This window comes from Diabrotica undecimpunctata, chromosome 1, assembly GCF_040954645.1.
Source record: "Diabrotica undecimpunctata isolate CICGRU chromosome 1, icDiaUnde3, whole genome shotgun sequence".
NCBI classification, from domain to species: Eukaryota; Metazoa; Arthropoda; class Insecta; order Coleoptera; family Chrysomelidae; genus Diabrotica; species Diabrotica undecimpunctata.
Window position 1 is genome coordinate 95,919,528 of NC_092803.1, and position 22,682 is coordinate 95,942,209.

At 30.4% G+C, this 22,682-nt stretch overlaps 1 protein-coding gene across 1 annotated transcript in view; it reads left to right on the plus strand.

The window, feature by feature from the left end:
* LOC140451643 (polygalacturonase-like) overlaps positions 1-21,013 on the plus strand; it is a 264,961-nt gene extending 243,948 nt beyond the window's left edge. The window contains exon 4 of the mRNA XM_072545488.1: positions 20,398-21,013. Coding sequence (XP_072401589.1) covers positions 20,398-20,663 — 266 coding nt within the window. The 3' untranslated portion in view covers positions 20,664-21,013. The remainder of the gene's footprint in view (positions 1-20,397) is intronic.
* Positions 21,014-22,682: the final 1,669 nt, after the last annotated feature.

The window sequence follows — 22,682 nt, forward strand, 5'->3', positions numbered from 1 at the left end:
ATACTTCTGATGGCTTTTCTAGTAATACTGATCTAATTAATACCTGAGTTTTACTTACATTGTTTTGCCAGCGTTCTCGTCATGTATCCAGTCAATGGCATTGGTTTAATCACTATTTTATATATCCTGATTTTAGGGATTCGTATTAGAATTCTGGATTTAAAAGTGTTATGAGGGTTATATATACATCAGTTAGTTACGTGAATATTTCATTTTATTTCTTATGTGAGAACGTAATCTACGATACCCAAAATGCTGCAATCTTTCAAAATTATATGGGATTATTGTTACGTTATGCCCTACTCTACATCCTTTCTTTTGTATGTTAAAGAACATTTATTTGGTTTTTTGATTACTAGACTATTAGAACCACCGAGTTCCGTATGTCGATATCCCGCAAAATCTTTGTAATAATGATAACCGAACCAAAAAAACAGATATTAAAATAGGCGCCAAGAAACTGTGTTATAAAACAGTCGAATAAATACAGATTCTCGATTTAAATATTCAAAAAATTAATGAACAGCTTACTAAAATAGAAATAACGCATATTTAAGATGCAATCCATTAATGGACCAAGGTACAAAGCACTCCTAGCATATGCTAATGATATTGATCTCATAAGAAACTCTCTCCCGTCCGCAAACGACATCTTTAACAAAGTGAAGAGAGTACGAAAAATGTTTCACTTAAAATCAACAAAATGAAAACTAAATACAAGCGAATCAAGAGAAGAGTGCAATTCAATACATCTAGATAAAATAATAAAGTCAACAACTAAAATTTCTAAGTATGGAATACTTTAAATATCTTAGATCAATAATCACGGTTAAAAATAATGTCACTAAAGAAATACAGAGCATAATTCTTCTAAAATTTTTTAACCTCATTATTATATCACTACAAATTCGTATAGAATACGGATACCATATACTGAATAAAGAAAGCTCTTATAACGATATTGTTCAGGAAAATAAATCTCTTATGGTAGATCAGACACATGCATAGACGTCAAGATATCAAACTTGTAAAACTGGTATGGAAGAAACTTGGCACAGAAAAATGCCACTTGGGTGTCTCAGTATACAATGGAGAGAAAACATCCAACCATATCTTAGAAAATTAACATTTCATTGAAGATTCGTGGAAAATCGATCAACTTGGAAAAAAGTTGTAGTCAGCGAAGACCCACCCAGTGTTGTAGCGCTACGTAATGATGACAATAAAGAAAAAAGAGAACAGTGACAAAAACAACAAAAATGGACTAATGGAGCACAGCTGCTCCAAAATCTTGATAAGAAATACAATAGATGATTGATGGAGTCGAGAAACTTGAGACTTGAGAAAGGCACTCTGCCGAAACAGCTGTAGTGATAAGATACAATTAATTTGGTGTAAGTTTTAAAAACAAAGTTTTTAGTATTTTGTTGTTAAATAAAATGGAATTAACATACGACATTATATACGCTATAATAACTAGACAACTTGTATGATACGGACATATAAGGAGAAAGTTTCATGAAACAATAAACTACCCAATATTCGTTATGAGGGAAATCGATATGAATAAAGAAAATGAGGAAAACTATAGCAAAAGGTAAAAAAAAGTAATGATTAAAAAATGAGAGAGGTACCTTGTGGACAACATGTGCAGAAGACGAGAAAGAACGTTTTAAATTGATAAATCTATACAATTTTAAACAATGCATATTTATAGGTCATTTTCAGAGCCAACGTACTAATTGTATGTAAAATGAAACTTTTTAATGTTTATATGAAAGATAAAACCGTATGACACATGACCGTGAAATTTATGTGCCAACCTATAAATCTCTTTTAAAAGAATACTGACACCTACACATTATTACATACTACATATCATAATACATAATAATAAGTTTGTTATTTTAATCTAAGAATGGGCTTTATAATTTATGAGAGATTTAATTTATTGTATTTAAAATTTTACAGGATCCGGTATCGTAATAAGAAACAAAATTTCACTACAAGGCATGGAAGCGTGTTAAATTTGACTTTAGATATTCTTTTAGATTTTTTAGATATAATATTTCTTCAACACTGAAGTTAGTCCAATCTCTGATATTTCTCTGCCAGATTTTGCCTTTCTTCCCAAGACTTTTCTTCCCTCTACTCTTGCTTGCATGATGACTCGTAGAAGAGAGTATTTATCGTTTCGAACTATGTGGCCCAGATACGATGTCCAGATAGACAATTCGTTTTAACGCTTCTTCGTTTGAGACTTTTACAGTCCAAGGAATTTGAAGAATACGCCTATATAGCCACATTTCGAATGCCTTTAATTTTTTTACAGATTTGGCTTTCAGGGTACAAGCTTCTACCCCATATAGCAGTTGCGACCATACATAACATTTGACGATCTTAATCTAATAACCATACTCAATTTCTTATTTGTAAACATTGACTTTTATCTGTTTAGTTTAGTCCTATCTTTTTGCTTTATCTGTTAATAATTTCTATAAGAATTTGTAAATCGTCTATATTTTCTGTCATAATTGGGGTTTAGTCTGCAAATTTTATGTTATTAATGATGCTCACTCCATTCCTTACTTTTTTCCCATAGTGTCCCTAAAATATTAGTTGGGAGTACACATTAAATAATTGTGGTCACAACACACATCTCTGGCTGACTCCTTTTAGAATTTCTGCTTGATTTGTCTCACTATCTTTCAGCCGCATGACCGCTGTTTGATTTTAGTAGATTTTTTATTAAACTAATATCTTGGTATCTAGGTGTATGTGTTTTAATGCATGTATGGACTTACCAGGTTGAACCATGTCAAATACTTTTGAAAATCTATATTAGATATGAATACGTTTTTTTTCATTGCGCACAATTCCTCTTTTGTTCCCAATCCACCTCTAAATCCAAACTATGTGTTGTCCAATTATTCTTCACATTTTTTATTGACAGACGATTTAATGTTGTTATTAATCGGATGACATTTATAACTTTTATTAAATTTTGATAATCGTTACAAATCAAGTCTTTTAGTGACATATTATTCTTTTAATTTTTACTTCTCATTTAATGTCTATATTTTGTTAGTTATTTTTAGAGTAAATATATGACTAAAAACGAATTAATCAAGAGTAGTGAATCGATGCCAAGAGCCGCTATTCTATGACGCTACCCTTCACGACGCCATCTTGTGGCGCAAGTTCCGTGACGCTCACCTCAGCATTTTACTGTAGAGAGAAAAAAGTAATACAATGACAGTATAGAAGCTTCGCTTCAAAAATATGCCATAAGCAAAGATACAAAAGTATTCTTGTCATTATATTATATTGAATACTGTATTATTAACAAAATTTTTCATAATACATTCTGATATACTCTTTCTCTGGCCGCTAACGAACAGAAGTTTTTATTACCTTTTCGGTAATATAATTATGTAGGTATTTAGATTTTTATCTTCTTACCATATTGCTAGAGTACAAAAGTAGTTATACTCTACTGTATTTTTTTCATGGGGGTTCTATTTTTTAACTGTGTGATGGATTCTTGTATTTCAGTTCGTACGATTTGCGTTAATTAATTTAATGATATTTCTGAAGTTACAAGTTTATACTCAGTTTCTGTTGTTCGGTTTATTTATCTGAGATATGTTAATCATTCTTCTCTAGGGATGTACTTAATCTCAATCAACTCTTTGATTTGGTTTTTGCCCTCTTTCACATCTGTTTCAAACCCTTCGGCGGACTTTTAGGTCTTCATTTTATATAAGCATGTTTTTTCTTAGCATTTTACTTTTACCTCTTTTAATAAAGTGTGTTTATTTTTCTTTCTCAAAGAGCCTCTTTTATTTTTGTTTTTATGTTTGTATTATAATTTTTCAAATTAATTCGACATTATTCCCACTTGATTCTTTTGTTTCAGTTATTGCTCTAGCCTAATTTGACATCATCTTTTCCCTTCAAATCATCAAATTTTCATGGTGTGTTTATATTTCGTTATAGTAAAATTCATATTTTCCACTAAGCCTAACATATGCAGCAGCAGTGTCATCAAACCGAAATAATCCAGTTGTGTATAACATTTTTGCTGTTCGATTTACAAATAAATTTTAACAAACACATCAAATTGATCATCCTTTTTACTTTCGTATACGATCATACTTGCCATGAACAATATCTATTCCGGCTATCGACATCAGTCTAACAAACCTATAAAAATCAGAGATATCATCAACTGTCATTAAACAAAAGTTTCATACACTATTAAATAGATATGGCAATACCTACAACGTATACACCGATGTGTCAAAAAATGAAGACAGAGTTGGGGCAGCAATTTATTCGGAAGACATCTCAGTTAGTTTTAAATTGTCGTCAATTACAACCATCTTTTCGGCTGAATTATTCGCAATTCTAAAAGCACTATCGTTAATACATAACAAAAACCAAGAAAGATGTATAATAATCACAGATTCTCTAAATTCATTATGCTCACTGACTCAATTGTACTGTGACAACCCCCTTCTACTTCTTATTAAAAAAGAACTTAAAAACATTTCAAATAAGAACATCCAAGTTGATTTTTTATGGGTGCCTTCTCATGTCAGAATTGAAGGTAACGATGTTGTAGATAAACTAGCTAAAAACGCACCAACTAACCTGATGTCCGAAGAAAGTAACATATTGGTAAAAAACGATTTAAAACCATACTTAAAACAAAAAATAATTCAAAAATGGCAACAAACTTGGAACAACACTCCATCAAGGCTATACGAAGTCAACAAACATCCACATCTTTGGAAACCAAAAATAAAAGACAGAAGAGAGCATGTGATACTATTTACTACAGCGCAAAAAAAACCAGTGAACGACTCAAATATAACAGTCTCATATAACAGTGAACGACTCAAATATAGCACACCCAACTGCCCTAGAAGAAAGTACAGATACCCAAAGAATAATTTCTTCAACTGTCAACTTCTTCATAAGATTTAAAACATACATTGTAATACACATACATATTATTATTATTAATTGTAAACTAATGTATATACACTATTTGTATCAACTGTAACATTAATCTAAATAAGCTACCTAATGCCTCTGCGTGGTAGATGCGTTTAAAAAAAGGTATTTATATTAGAATATAGATTATATTAGATTTATACTAGATTAGATATTCAGTTTTGTGAAAGCGCCTGTCTTAGACAAATTGAAGGAGCGCTCCTAAGATTTTTCGGGGTTTGTCTTGAAATTAATTCGTAGTTTATTTTTATTATATTTAAGGCATCATTTAGATTTTTTTTCACTTCAGCAACAAAAGTTTTGGTTGTGCAATGTATCGTCTACATGAAAGTCCTAGTATCTCCTGGTATCGGTTAATCATTTGTGTAAATATAATACACTGTAGGTGCCATTACTCTACCCCAAGCGAGACCATTTATCTGCGTTCTTCATCTTACCATTGAATGATACGAAAAATCTTCTGTTCTGTAGATATACGTGGATAAAACAAGTCATGTTTTTATCTAAGGCGATGTCATACAGTTTTGGAGAAATGTCCTCTAATTTAATATGTCGTAAGTGGCATTTAGATTGACAAATACCACCCCTGATACCCGATATCTTTCGTACCCGTTGTTCCTTTTTGCAAAAAAGGGTACGTTATTACGTACGTTAATAAATATTACAAATACAAATAAATAAGCAATAAGAATATAAATGATCTATATTTAAACCAAGTGACAGAAAAAAGAATATTATGTATACATTTACTTCTAAATTAAAAATTAAATTTTGATATGACTGACAACGAAAGATACAAAAACACAACTAGTTAAAGTTGAAAATAATCCTAGCTTGTACAAGCAACAAAGCATTTAAAACAATAAGACTGAACATATTATATGTAATTGTAATAGATATGTTGCCGAGAATCAAGTTACCCTAAGGTACCGAAATATTTCTTCTTTTAGTATCTGCCATAAGTGTATCCATGTGTTAATGTGTATCTAAAATATAGTATATAGGATATTGAATTCCTTACATTTAAAAATCGAAATATTGAAATTAGTAAAAAATTGGAATTTTAAGAATGATTTATAAATTGTTTTAATTTAAATTTTACTGCTTCATGAAACAAATATTTTATACGTCATAAACTGTAGCAATTGAAACATCGGAACGTACGTTTATATAATAAATATTTCAGTGCCAACTCATTTAAAAAAAATACTAATAAATAAAAATGAACTCTTGCCTTTTCCAAGTTTATAATAGAAACTACTTAAGTTTAAAAATAATTAAAGCAAGTAATATAAATTACCACCGTAAAATATTTAACTACATTAACCAAGTATTTGTGAAATTTCTCGATGACTAAATTGATTGATATTAGAATAAATATTTGAAGTTCCAAAACGTATCTGCTGTAAAATTTGAAAGTCTACGAATAATCAAATTATTGGCAACATCGCAAGAGTTTAGTTGTGTACGAGAAAAATATATACGGATCCCAAATGTGTTTTAACCTATTACATAGTTCACTTAATCCTACGTGTTGCTCGGAGTCTACATAAAGCGCTACGCAGATAATAATATACACGGTGTATATTCTACTGGAGTTAGTATAATACCGTTTTAGAACGGAGCTTACATTAACCGCTAGATGTATATATATAAATATATATATATATATATATATATATATATATATATATATATATATATATATATACATATATATATATATATATATATATATATATATATATATATATATATATATATATATATATATATAATGTGACGATTGGGGTTTATAAAAAATTAATTTGTAAGTTATATACTAGATAATTTTAGATATAACAAGTATTTGGTTATTTTAAGAAGTTAAATACTAGAGAATTTAATAAAAATATATTTATGTGAGGGCATTTTTAATAAATTAGCATATAATAATTGTAAAAAGTTGTATTTTAATATTGTAAATATATATAAGTGAGCCATGTGACTAGGCAACCAACTATACAGTGAGTGATTGACAGATAGAAATTAATCATAATTGGGAATATAAAGTGGGGTTATAATAATATATTGTTTGAAATGTGTATTTTATTAAATTAGAGTGTTAGTTACTAATTTGAATGTTTATTCTGATCTGAAAAGCCTAAATGTCAACAAATTATCAATGAAACATTAACGAATTCTCCAGAGTGCAGAGTGTGACCATTGTTTACGGTCGAACATTCTGGAATAATGATTATGTCGGTGGATAGAACAGATATTTTTTTTTCGAGAACATCGATATCGAAGAAATAGAACAAATTGGAACATGATTTCTTACCAGATGGTTCTGGAATATCCAAAAAGATATAAATACCCGTGATTTGGATTCAAGATGGCAGTTTTAAGTTTTTAGTCAGAAGTCAGGCCAGTTTATTATGAAAGTTAGTAGAAGATAGACACAATTAATTAGTGAAGACAATTGTTCACAGTTTTAGTAAGTCAGTCAAGCAGTTTAATAAGAAATATGGAAGTTAGTTGGAGATAGTCCAATTGTTTAATATAGTGAGTTAAATGAAGATTAAAAATTATGCATATATTTAATGCACATTTATAATTATACACAAATAATTATTGAAGATTATAAAAGTATATTAGAAGAATATTGGATGGACATTGGAAGGAATTAAAATTATATTATGATTGGAGATTAGTATAAATCAACTTATAATAATTGGATATTGGTATATTGAAAAGAAGAATAAATATAAATGGTGTTTGCTGGTGGTGTATAAATGCAGGTGAAGAAAACTATATCTTAAATTGGTAGAAGCTGATAATTGGAAAAAGTAATTTCACAAAAACAAGGATAACCGAAGTACGAAGACATTCAGTGGTGATTAGAATCTATATAGTGGAAAACAGTTCATTTAGGCATTCAGTGAAAGAAAGGTACAAAATTTTGTTAATATAATTTAGTTAGTGTCATAACAATTTCAATTTTGAAGATAGTTTTGTTTAAATTTTAGATTGTCTATAGAATTTAATTAGTTTTATAAGAATATCAATTTAAAGATAGTTTATTTTAAATTTACATTGGCTAGGTTAGATATATATATGTGTGTTTCATAATAGTTATAATAAAGATAATTTAAAAAAGTACTTACAAGCTAATTCTTTGAGAACCGCGATAAAAACCCTATATATTATTAAAAATACTCATTGCTCATCATTCAAACAAAAAACACATCATAACAATTTGGCACCCAACGCGGTGGCTCTCTATTTAAAAGAATTAGTTTGGGAAGATAAGTGCTCTCATATAATTAAATTAATTATCAGTAGAAAGAAAAAATTATAGATTTTATTTTTAATTATATTTGAACAAGTAAAGTCTCAAAATGTCTCAAGGAAAGAAAGGTACAAGAAGCAAAAAGAATGAAGAAGATGTGGAAGTAGAAACACAACCTATACAAGAGGAGAGTTTAGTTCAAGCTCCACAAGATACTGCAGAAATGAATCCAGAAAGAGAGGAAAATGTCAATATGGCAGCTTTGATGTCATTAATGATGCAGATGAACAAGACAATAGAAGAGAATACGAAAAAAATGGAAGAGAATTCAAAAGAAGTCAAAGAAGACATGAAAAAAATGGAACAAAAATTGGAAGAGAATTATAGAAAATTAGAAAAGAAAATAGAAGATAATAATAATAAAATTGTAAAACAAATGGAAAAACAAATGGATAAAAAACTTGAAGCTGCAGAGAAGAAAGTAGCAAATGAAATAAAAAATATACAGCATGACTACAAGAAAAGGATAAAAAATGAGAGGACAGAAGTAAAGAGGATTATTCAAGATAATAAGATAGATATAGAACAGAAAATAGAGTTACAGAAATGTAACTTAGAAGTAAAAATTAACGAAGACAGAAGAAACACAGAAGAAAAATTAGACGATATACAACAAAATATCCAAATAAATAATAATCAAATAAGAAATGTGGAACAGAGAATAGATGATATTTCACAAATGAGAGACATAGGAAGACCTTACTTAAATTTAACAAATGAGACTGGGATTAAATTCTCTGGTAATATAAAAAATTTGCATCCTAGAGTATACATAAATAGTTTAAAACATAAATTAAGATTTGTGAATAATATTAATGATATTAAAGATTATATTAGAATGACATTAAATGACAATGTCGCAACTTGGTTTGCTAGTATTAAAAATGATTTAGATAACTTTCAAACATTTGAAAATAAATTTTTAAATTATTATTGGGGTGAATTAGAGCAAGCAAAGTTTAGAGAAATTCTATATTTTGGAAAGTATAATCAAAATTTAAAATCAAATATGGTAGATTATGCATTGAAATTGATAACAGTTGCAAAGTATTTAGAACCACCACTTAGAGAGGATGAAACAGTCTTAAATGTATCTAGACATTTTGATGCTGATGTTGTGCAAACCGTAACTGTACAAAATATTCAAACAATAGATAGTTTTATTAATTTTATTCAAAGAATACAAAGAGGCAATATGACAAGTAATAATAACAACAGAAAAAACAATAATAACTTTCAATATAATAAAAATGATAATCAACAATATAGACAATCATATAACAATAATTATAGATATGGTAATAATTTACAAAATTTTAATAATAATAACAGTAATCATAATAGACAAAATTTTAATAATAATACTAATTATAATAGACAACATTTTAATAACAGTACTAATAATAATAGACAAGATTTTAACAATAGAAGAAATACAGAGCGACCTAACTATAACAGACAGGTAAATTGTGTTCGAAGGAATAGAAGCTGCGAAGACAGGGAACGAAATAGTACAAGGCAAGAAAATGTGAGTAGAAGTCATAGTAGGGAAAGACATAGGACATCAGATCCAAGTGGTCAGATACAATCTGACAATTCTAATAATCAAAATTTTGTGCAGTAAACTTTCTAAATTACAAGTTAGGCCATTGCTATTATGAAAAACCTTCTGAATTTATTTCTTTAGATGAAGAGAAAATTATTGAATCTATTAATTTAATTTATATAAATGCTTTGGCCAAAAATAAAATGATTAAGATTATGATAGATACTGGTTCAGAAAGTACTTTAGTCTCGGAGAATTTTATTTTTAATACATTAAAATTATCAGATATAATAAAGATTCCAAAAATTAAAATTGTTGGTGCAAATAATAAGAAGTTGGGTGAAATTGATAAACTAGCCAAGTTTAAAATTAATATTCTTAATAAAGAAATTAATATGCAAGGATTTATTGTCAAGGATTTATGTGTTGATATATTAATGGGAAATGATGAATTGGAAAAGAAGAAAGTAAAGATAGATTTTGAAAAAAAAGTGGTAACTTTGGAAGGGCAAATAATTAAATTTATGCAGAAAGATGAGGTGGAAGAAGGAATAAGAGTTGATAGGATATTATTAAAAGAAAATAGTGATGTTTATGAAGAAGAAATGTATTTTGATGATAGGGATATGTCCCAAAAGAATGTAAAGAATAATTATTGTAGTGAATATTTAAGGAATGGAAATTTTAAGCAGATGGATGCCTACGAGGCGGAGTGCGTAAAATTGGAAGCAAGGAATAATGAGTACATAATGAAGAATAATGTTATTTGTAAAGAAGAAGATATGATGAAAGTTTTAAATTGCCCTGAAGAATATAAATCAATAGTCGTTTCCATATTGCAGCAATACAAGGGACTTGTCAATAAAGAAAATAGAATTGCACAAAATTATATCCATAGTATAAAAGTTAAAGAAGAACAAGATTTTAAAACAAAATCATACCCAATACCATATAAATACAGAGAAGAAGTAAACAAAACAATTAATAATATGTTAGAAGATGGGATCATTGAGAAGGCAGACACACGTTTTATTAACCCCATAGTAGTAGTACGAAAAAGATCAGGTGAAATCAGGTTATGTTTGGATGCAAGGAATATTAACAAGATTACTGAAAAGCAATTTGAAGCACCAATGAGTATAGATGGAATACTAGGAATATTAGGAAGAATTACAGGAATGTCATTTTTCACTAAAATCGATTTACAGCATAGTTTCTGGTTAATACCTCTAGAAAGAAAAAGTAGACAGTATACAGGATTTCAGATAGATGGAGTAGTATATCAATTCAAAGTAGTACCATTTGGACTTCAATCATCTTGCAGTGCTCTATGTAGATGTCTTCATGATATTTTGGATCAATATGAACATTTTGTAATTCACTACATTGATGATATATTAATTTTTTCTAAAACGGCTGAAGATCATGAGAAACACCTAAAAATTATAATAAATAGATTAGACAAAGTTGGACTAAAAATAAATCAAGAAAAATGTACATTTTTTCAAAAAGAAGTCATATATCTAGGTTATAAACTTAACACTAAGGGAATCGAAATGGATCCAGAACGGACACAAGTCATTCAGGAATATAAAACACCACACAATTTAAGAACTTTAAGAGGATTTATTGGAATAATTAATTATTATAAAAGGATGATACCAGATCTAAGTATAAAAGAAATTCCATTACTTGAACTACTGAGAAAAGGTGTAAAATGGAGATGGGATCAGAGAAGAGAACTAGCATTCCAAGAAATTAAAAACATTTTTCTGTCAAATTTGAAAATATACTATCCTGACTACACACAGCCATTCATATTAAGAACAGATGCATCAATAGAGAGATTATCAGGGGTATTATTACAAATACATGATGGGGTCGAATACCCAATACAATTCATTTCAAGAATTACAAAGCCACATGAAAAGGGTTACTTAGTTTCAGAATTAGAACTAGCAAGTATAATACACTGTGTCACAAAATTAAGATTTTATTTGTTAGGTAATGAATTTACAATAGAAACAGATCACCAAGCTTTAACGTCTATATTAAATAACAAATATGGAAACAGTAGAATACATCGGTGGAGTCTAATACTTAGTGAATACTGCTTTGAAATCAAATACATTTCTGGAAAATCCAATATAGTGGCAGATGCTTTATCAAGGTTAGAAAATACATCACAAAAAGGGCAGCGAACAATAAAAATTGGATTAAATCAATTAGTAGAAAGTACTGGATTATATTCTAAAGAAGAAATTATAAGAGATCAGATCAATTTGAGTGAAAAACAAAAAGTCCTTAGGAAAGATGGGGTATATTATAAAATAATAAATGGCATAGAAGTATATGTAATAACTAGAACTTTAGCAAAGAAAATATTGAAAAATTTACATAACAATTATATGCATGTTGGTTCAAGAAAGCTATGGATGCTATTTAGGGACAATTATTTTGCAAAGAATGACATAAGTATAGCAAAAGAAATTACTACCCAATGCCCATTATGTCAACTAAACAAAGAAAAGAATTTCAAAAACCAGAACACATATAAATCTAATGTTGTATATGAAAAACTAAATACAGTTTCCATGGATTTTATTTCAAATTTAGTTCTCAGTCCAACAGAAAAAAAGCATATACTAGTGATAGTTGATTTATATACAAAATTTATTAAACTATATCCCTGCTCTAGAACAAATGTTAAAACATTAAAATTATATATTAATCAATTTTTCGAAGAAATAGCATATTTAGAAATTGCATAATAGATAATGCTACATATTTTAACAACCAAAAATTTCGGACATTTTGTGAGAAAAAGGGAATCAACATTAATTTTACAAGTATCAGACATCCTCAGGCAAATCCTGCAGAAAGATATATTAAAGAAGTTATAAAATATTTAAGGATACTGTGCCAAAATCAACACGAAACTTGGCACATCATAACAATATATATATATATATATATATATATATATATATATATATATATATATATATGTTCGGATAAGTTTCCGTGGTCAGATAAATGAAAGTTACTGAGTTCTCGGGAAGAACCGCGTTGAGAATTTAAAACTCGACGTTTCGGCTCCCATTTTGGAGCCATTTTCAAGAGTGATGATACGGTTCAGTTCGAGTTCGGGGTCTCAATCTGCCTACTCCCCTCACTCGGGACGTACCAGTATCGTGTTCTGTATAAATACAAGAACTGTGTCTCGGCACTGAGGTCTCAATCTGCCCCAATATATATATATATATATATATATATATATATATATATATATATATATATATATATATATTGGGGCAATATATATATATATATATATATATATATATATATATATATATATATATATATATATACAAACAAACTAATACATTTAATGATTTAAACTTGACTATTGAAATATAATAATTACAACAATAATAAAAATATTGATTTCTTCCTATTTATAACATCGGATATAAGAATCTTCTAATTCTTAATAGTAGAGAAGCTTATTACTACATTTCTGCTCCCTCCATTGGTTAGGACGTCGTCCTCGAAGTTTTGGTTACTTCGGCTATCATCTCTTCTAATATCTGGATCTGGGCAGGATGCAATTTTTCTCCAAATAGGATTTTGGAAATTCGTTTTCTTTTCCTAATTAGGAAGATTATTAGGAAAGCTAAAATAGTTAAAAGTATTATAACAGAAGTGGTGCTCAGTCCTATTGATAATCGGGGTAGTACTTCTATGGTATCTATTGGTTGAATTTGGCCATGTGTCTCTGGGATTGTTAATTTTTCGATTTTCATCTCATCGTTTGGTATTAATTTTATTGGAACAATTTTTGGAATGGAAATGTCTTGGGACGTCTTTTTATTAAATTGGATACCTTCAATCATTATTGGTACATCTGTCGTCAAGAGGCTGGTTGAATTAATTTCTATCTGCTGGATTCTCATCGGGTGAACTATTCCTAGCAATATGACTTTGCTGGTTTCTTGGAAAAAGTTCTCTGTGAATAATGTTTTTGTGCAATTATCTACATTGGGTATGTTACATATGGATTGTATATAGTTGGAACAAACTATGTTATCGCCTTGTCCTATACAAGTGTCGAACCATTTATTATTTTTATAGTAGCTTGCAGGTGGCAGAATCATAACATGATCTTTGTTTGGAATGGGGTAGATTTTATAGGTAGTGTAAGGAATTTCATGGAGTACAGGGATTTTAATTATTATGAGCATTGTATTTGAAATTACACAAACTAAAGTTTTTGTTGACTATAAGTTCATAAGGGTGTTCATTACTATTGGGAATTGAATTTCTGGGATAAATTTTGAGAAGGTTTTCTTTAAGATCTATTATTTCCGTTAAAGTGAATAATTCTATATCAGAGATATTTAGTTCAGATAAAGTAATGATTCATTAGAATAGAAGAAGTTTCATTAGAAATTTGTTTATATTTTGGAGATTTATTATCTCATTGTGTAGAATAATATAGCTGTCGAAATCAGCTGATAATTTGTTGAGGGCAGATATGAGAATTGAATTATCAGAATTTAGTTTTTCTAAAAGTTTATCGAATCTCGTGTTAAAAGAGTTTCCATAAGATATTTGGTTATTAAATTTCTTAATAATTTCGTTTTGTTTATTTTCTAAAGAGATTATGTGTGATTTTAATAAGTCTAAGTCAGAGTCGTCTGGATTTCCAGTCACGTATTTGATAGCTGTACCTAGAAAATTAAAAAGTCCGCGTTTCTGTTTACGCGTAATCTTGTGTAGATCGTCTTTTGTTTGTTCTTGTATGTGGGTGTATTGGGAGTACAGTAGCGAGAGAGGTGCGAGAGAGGTTGAAGTGATCTCTGAAATAGTTTGTCGGACTAGCGTCAATAGTTTTGGATAGTTTGTCTAGTGAAATATGAAGAAAGTGTCTGTGATAGTGGGAGATTTCTCTTGATTTGCCTATCTCTTCAGCATAGTAACCATTATTTGGAATCTCCTGAATACTGAGTGGATGGACCAGGGCGAGGATTGTCCTGTGAAAAATTTGGGTCTTGAGTAGGTTTATCTACATATTTTCGTATTCGTTTTACATATTTAAGGTGAGTGCTTGTTAAATTTTGCTTATCTGTTTTACCGATAATTTTTGTTTTGTCTTGTGTTTCTGGATGAATAGTAGAGAAAGGGGCTTGTAACTTGGACTTATGTTTTTTCTTACAAACATATAGGGATTTTGTGAGGTATATTTCCGGAATATCTTCGGCATTTTCGTTTTGTCTATCTAAAAGTTGTTGTCTTTTTTGTTTTTGTTTATTATATAGTCCAAAGGTTGGAGTTCTTCTTTATGTCTTTGATGATATGTTTCGTATATCGGAAGATCAAAGTCGAAATATATTTCTTCTGCATAGGGTCTGTACAGAATTAAGAAAGGGGAATAATCTGTGGAACTGTGGATTGATTAGTTGTAAATGAGAATGGCATGTGTTAGAATGTCATCTAACGAATCATTTGGATTTTGGGCTTGTAAGGTCCTAAGTTTTTCAATAAGAGTTGAATGAAAGCGCTCTACTGGAGAGTTTGAGGAAGAATTGTTTACTGTTGTAAAATGTATTTCGATTTTGTGGATATTTAGGAACTCTTTAATGACTGCGGAATTGAATTCGGTGCCGCTGTCGCATACAATCTTTTTTGGATAATTGTGGTGCGAAAAGTAGTGTCTTAATTTATTTAGTATGGAAATGGAAGTTTTGTCGGTGAGCTTATAGCATTGACCGTATTTGGAAAAAGAATCTATTATTGTAAGATACAGGTTTTTATTGCACTGGAATAGATCGATATGTAATATATCAAAAGGTTTTTGGCCTAACAACGGTCCTAATTGGGGAAGTTTATAAGGACGTCGTTCGTATTTATTTTTTAGTCAAATTTCGCATTTATTGATAAAATTAGAAATAGTTGTTTGCATTGAGGGCCAATAAAATTTTTGTTTTAAGTGTTTGTAAGTTTCAATTATTCCATTGTGATTTTCTACGTGATATTTCTTTATGCATTCTATTTGTTGGTTTTCTTCTTCTATGTTCTGAAGTAGTACATTACAAAATATTGCTTTGACTGTGAAATTTATTTTTTCTTTAAAATAGTTACAGATTAAAGGTCTAAATTCGTGAGTGATTGTTATTGCAAATTTTTGATTTGGTCTAAGGATATTTTGGAAGGTATTTACTATTTCTGTTTTCCAATTATTTGTCAAAGTGACAGTGTAACGGTGTTTGTTAAAAATTCTTTTGTATTTAATTTTAAAATTATTTGACTCTGGTTTGAAAATAATTTGGTTTGAGGATAAATTGTAAAATCTCTATTCCAGTGACAGAGTTCTCAACTGATGTATGTTGTGTGTTAGTACTGTTTTGTAAGTTATCAAAGTCGGCAAGGAAATCGTCAATGTCGAAATTGTCGGGTGGTTCAGCACATTCTGAACTCGAGCTTAGGGCATTTATTTGGACTCGGCTAAGAGCATCAGCAACTTGATTCTCTTTGCCTTTTTTATATTTAACTTCAAAATCATATTATTTTAGTTTAAGTCTCCATCGGGCTAATCTAGAAGTTGGGTTTTTAATTTTGTAGATCTATACGAGAGGATTGTAATCTGTTTCTATAGTGAATTTTTGATTTTATAGATACTTACGGAGGTATTTACAAAAATCTAGTGTGGCTAAAAGTTCTTTTTCAATAGTGGAGTAGTTTTGTTCTGCGGAATTTAGAGTTCGAGAATAGTAGGCAATATGATGATTGTTTTGAGATAATACTGATCCTACAGCTATATTAGAAGCGTCTGTAGTCAATACAAAAGGCTTTTCGAAGTCTGGGTATTGTAAAACTGGGGAATTAGTTAACAGTTGTTTGCATTTTGCAAAACGTTCTAAATAATTTGGATTAGTAGGGCCAATAGTTGCTCCTTTTCGAGTATATCTCGAAAATGGGGATGTTATTTTTGCAAAGTTGGGTATGAATCTTCGGTAGAACCAATTAAACCAAGAAATGATTTAATTTATTTTATTGTTTTTGGTAGAGGATATTTTTGTATAGCTTCGATTTTTGCTGGGTTAGGTTTGATTCCTTCGGTTGTCACTACGTGACGTAAGAAAGAAACGTCTTTCGTGAGAAACTCGGATTTGTCTAACTGAATTTTTAAATTATTTTTTCTGAAAGTGTCAAAAATAGTAGCAATATGAACTAAGTGTTCTTGCAGTGACTTGGAAAAAAGAATGACATCGTCCATGTAGACGAAGCAAAACTTATTAATAAAGGGCCTAAGAATATTGTCCATTAACCTTTTGAATGTTGCTGGGCTATTCTTTAAACCAAAGGGCATACGTAAAAATTCAAAGTGACCATACGGAACTGAAAAGGCTGTTTTCTGAATAGAATCCGGATGAACTTCAATCTGATGGTAATCTCGAGCTAAATCTAATGTTGTGAAATAACTGGCTTTTCCTAAGTTATTCAGTATCCAATCTATCTGAGGAAGTGGGTAACGATCACTTTCAGTATGATCATTGAGCTTCCTGTAGTCGATTACTAATCTAAATTTTTTCTGACATGAGGCATCAGCTTTTTTTTGGTACTATCCAAACTGGAGCTGAGTACGGTGAAATTGACAGTCGAATTATCTTATTATCTAATAAATTATTTATTTGTTTTTTTTTTATTTCTTCCTGCATTGTTTGGGATGCCGAAATCCCTGTTACATAAATCTGATTTTCATCCTTCGTTTTAATTTCGTGTCTAACAGCAGACGTGACAGTTAAATTTTAGTTTTCATCGTAAAATACATTCTTATATTTCTTGCAAAGATTTATAATTTTATACTTTTCTTCGTTGTTTAAGTGCAAAGTACGGATTTTATTTTCATTAAAATATGTCGGAATTTCTGCAATATTATAATTTTAGAAGTTCTCAACTTCAATTCTCTTATTAAATTTCATAGGAGTAGGTAAGTTGGTATTGTCTATAAATCCATTTTTTGCATCGTGAATAGAATGGGAAATTTTGATATCTTGAAATTGTCTTTCATGCAATAAAATGTCACCGTGATCTATATTTACAGGAATTTTCTGATATAAGGTTTCAAATGGAATGCTAACATGAGGATTCTCAAAGGTTAAAATATGAGTTGCATAATTAATAGTGGCTTGAAATCTTTTTAAACCGTAATTTCCAAGGAGGATATCAAAGTGCTGACTAAAGTCGGCGATTTTTACGTCGAATGTTTGTGGAATTCCATATTCTAGGAATAGTGGCGTCTTAATATTTAATTCGTGCTTGGAAGTCATTTTCGTTGACGTTAGCGAAAAAGGTTTTCGATAAATATGATTTTTATCAAATAGTTTGAGAGCTCGCGGATTTAAAATTGAATGGGAACCGCCAGTATCGATTAAAACGCGTAAATGTGTTTTGGGTGTGACGAAGCAGGGTAACCCAGGGGAACTTTCGATATTATGTAGGTTTATACAGGGGGTGGATGATCGTCTAACGGGATGGCTTGAAAATCCTGATGATTTTCATCATGCAAATCGGGCTCTTGTTCGGATTCGTAGTTTTCGAAATAATTTTCGAAATATTGGGTATCATTTGAGTCTATGTGAAAATTGTAGCTCCTATTAGTTGTTATTATCATGGGCTGATGGTTTCTAGTTGTGGCAGTTTGAACACAGCTCATTGGAATGGCAAAATTTGGTTGGGGTCGAGGAGCTTTATATTTATTTAATATTTGTTGGTTGTTTTTCGGAACATTGTTTCGTTGGAAGGATTGGTTTTGTTCGTAAGAACTGAAATTTTGTCTCTGAGAAAAATTGTAGTTCTTTGTGGAGTGAAGTTAAAGTTGGGCTCTGTGTTGTGAGTTGTGTTGTGAGTCGAAGATCTCACATAATTTGAATTCATGGGTTGGAAGTTTGTGGATCTTTGATTATTCAAAGATTGATAGGGTTTATTTTTCATTGGGGGCTTTTTGTTTTGTTGGCTCTTAAGGGAGTTCATGTATTGTTGCTGATTTTTGTGGTTATCGTATGCAATACAATTTTGAAGTGCTTCTTCTAGGGAATTTAATTCAAAGTGCGATGAGTATTTACAATAAGGCTCATTGATTCTGGTACAGAAGGTTTTGAGGGCAATGTTTTTGAAGTTTTGATTTTTAAAATTTACTGTTGCGGGATTGTCGTTTAGGGTGATGTGTTGGAGTAAGTCATTCAGATTTGTAGTTATTCTTTGATGATAATTGTCGTAGGATTCACTATGTTTTTGGACGGTGGTGGATAAATGTGTTACTAATATGTCTTCAGAACGTCTGTCTCCGTATTTAGTTAATAAGGCTGGACGAATTTCTGTCCAATTGGTTTTATTAGAATAGTTTAAGAAATTTCTAGGTTCTCCTTTAATTCGTGATACGATATGGGAATTTAAGATAAATTCTTGGGACGGATTTAAATCTTGGGTGCCTAAGAAAACTATTAAATTATCTACTGCTTTAATAAAGGTGGAGAGGTTGTCTCCAGAAGAGAATTCGGACAGAGTTGAGCAAAGGCTAGCAATATCGCTATTGGCCATCGGCATTTTGGAATGTAATTTAGATGCAGGCTTGGATTTAGAGGTTTGTAGATTTCTTTTCATTTTTAAGTTCAAATTATCGAATAGTAATCTTAAATTTTCGATACTATTTTGGAAAATATCATTCAATGTACTCATAAAATATATGCAAACATGTAAAAATATAAATGCAAATATATATAAAAAAATTCGTTAAAGTGAAAATGTTATAAATAATATAAATTCAATAAACAATAAATAATAAATTCAATGCAAATGTTTAAGAATTCAATAAAAATAATAAATGCTCATAAACAATGGTAAAGAAAGGAAAAACTTACGCAAGGATAATCGTGTTTGATTTCCAATACATTTTTCTCTTTTACCAGGTTCTTCAGGATTTCATCAAACTAATGTAGACCAGGAAACGACTATGTTTCTGTATGAATTATCCTGTGGTTCGCAGCGCCAGAAATGTTTCTTCAACGTTGAGTTTCCCAAAAAAAATCTTTATTTCGAAATAAAAGTTTACAATTTTGAGAAATACTACAAACTACTACATTTAATGATTTAAACTTGACTATTGAAACATAATAATTACAACAATAATAAAAATATTGATTTCTTCCTATTTATAACATCGGATATCAGAATCTGCTGATTCTTAATAGTAGGGGAGCTTATGGCTACATTTCTATATATATATATATATATATATATATATATATATATATATATATATATATATATATATATATATATATATATATATATCTACCTATATGTATTCAGTGTAAACAACACATAACAAAAAAAAGGATTCTACAAAAATCATAAACAAATTGATTGGTTATATTTTTGATAATATAAACAGTAAGTTATTTATCAAAATAATTAAAATAGTTTTTTGTAGGTTTAATAAACTATGGGATAAATGTTCAGCAAGATTATGTGAATGGAAGTGCCAGTGGAGTAGCAAATAATAATATTCCTATCTATAACTTAAATTTGATCAATATTAGAGGTACCGTTAGAGACTCCGATTCGGACAAATCGATGCCAGTTTATATAAATTGTGGCAAAAGCGCATGTCATGACTGGAGCTGGTCTAATATAAATATTGAAGGAGGTTCCAACTCAAGTTTATGTAACTATACGCCAGATGGATATCAGTGTTGAGGAATATAACAAAGAATTTGTTGATTTTAGTCATATAAATTAAATTATAAGATATCTGTTATTGTTTGATAATATACATAAATATTATGAACTAATTATGCATTTTAAGTTATCCGTGCATACCTCAAAATAACTGTCAAACTGTTTTTAGTGCAGTGTTTACCAATAGAGTCTACTTTATAGAAATTAGTCAGAAGTTGTGTTTAGGAGACAAGTATTGTGAATAACGAAATTCACCTTGCGAGACATGACATAGGACGGATGTTAAAGATGGTCGGGAGTGTCTAGTTTTTAGGTTAAGTAATAATGTGCTTTCTTTGGTATTAATAAAAGTCCATTTTATGAGTAAAGCTGTATTATTTAATACATATCATTTGGCGATGAGTCGGAGAGAACTCCACGTTGGTATAAGTAATTTGCAAATTTTGTGTACAGGGACAGTAGTCAATATGCCAAAGTTTGACGAGTTTAATAATGATAAGGATTCGTTTGAAGCATGGAAGCAGTATTTCATAGTGAACGATACTAAAAATAAGAAACAAGAAGCAAATTTAATAACATTTATGGGTGCGAAAACGTATGATACGTTGAAAACATATTTATTCCCAGATACGGTATAAAAAAGATATAGATTTCGTAGTAGAAACCAACAAGTGGAAGAGTCGCTGGAGCATTATGTAAAAGAAATACTCATAAGCACTGTCAAAGTCATGTAAATTGAAGGTTTTCTCGATCAAGCCCTACGAGATAGATTAGTTTGCGGTATTAGTAATATTAGTATCCAGATTAAGTTACTTAGTGATGCTGGGACCCTAAAATTTGAAGATACTTGTCAAAGTAAGCTTGTTCACGGTGTGACAGCAGTATCAGTAGGCAAACTGCAAATGTCTAATAAGCAATATCGTAGTCAGTCAAAAAGTCAGTCAGGGTCCAGAAACCAGTCAGTGTTGAAACCATGCTTTCGATGTGGAAGACGGCGTCAACTAGAAACATGCCCAGCAGTTAATTGGGAATGTTTTTTCTGTCAAAAGGTGGGACACACCAGTAGAGCCTGTAAAATAAAAAAAGTTAACAAGGTAGAAGTAATAGAAGATGAAGAGAGCAGTGAATTCTTGCAATTAGGTCATATTGCAGCATATCACAACGGGTATGAAAAACCCCTGAAAAGTGAATGGGCAAGTTGAAAGAGTGCCTTTAGTTATGGAAATTGATAGTGGTACATGTAAAGCATCATCATCATCATCACTGGCTCGACAACCTTTTTTGAGTCTTGGCCTGTTCCAGGATTCTTCTCAATTCTGATCTGTTTCGTGCTTTTTTTCTTAAGTTTTTTATTTTTAAGGTTGTTATATCATTTTCTATTTGTTCTAAGTATCTCAGCTTCGGTCTTCCTCTTGTTCTTTTTCCTACTGCCATCTGTTTGAATATTTTGTTTGGTATTTCGTCTTCTTACATTCTTTCTACATGGATCCTGGTATATTTTGTATAGTTCAGAGTTGTATCTTCTTCGCCATATTCCATTTTCTTTTGTGCCCTTATATATGTGTCGCAAAATTTTTTTTTTTTTTTTCGAAGGTGGCTAACAACGTTTCCTCTCTTTTAGTGAGCGTCCAGGTTTCTAAGCCGTAGCCACTCTTATTTAGTCCTACGTGTATTTAGTCCTACCTCCACAAGCGGGGCTCTGTGGGGGCGGAACTGTATTTCCCTAGCTACTCGTGGGATACATATGTCAAATCCAACGTCAAGTACAAAAAAACCGCGTGCGACCCGGGCGGTAATCCGGGAAGACCAGACCAAGCCAGGAGGAGAACGAATTCTCTCCCTGATGTTCCAAACTACCTTAAAAGAAAGGCCTCCCCAAGGAGCAGCGATAGCCACAAGAAACGAAGTTGCAGTCAAGCCAACGAATTGATAGACTTTCTAGACGATGTAAGCAGAAATCTAGATTCATTCATGAATCTACTAAAAGAATACCCTAACATCCCTAAACCAGTAAAGGAGATATGTCGGCTGATGCAT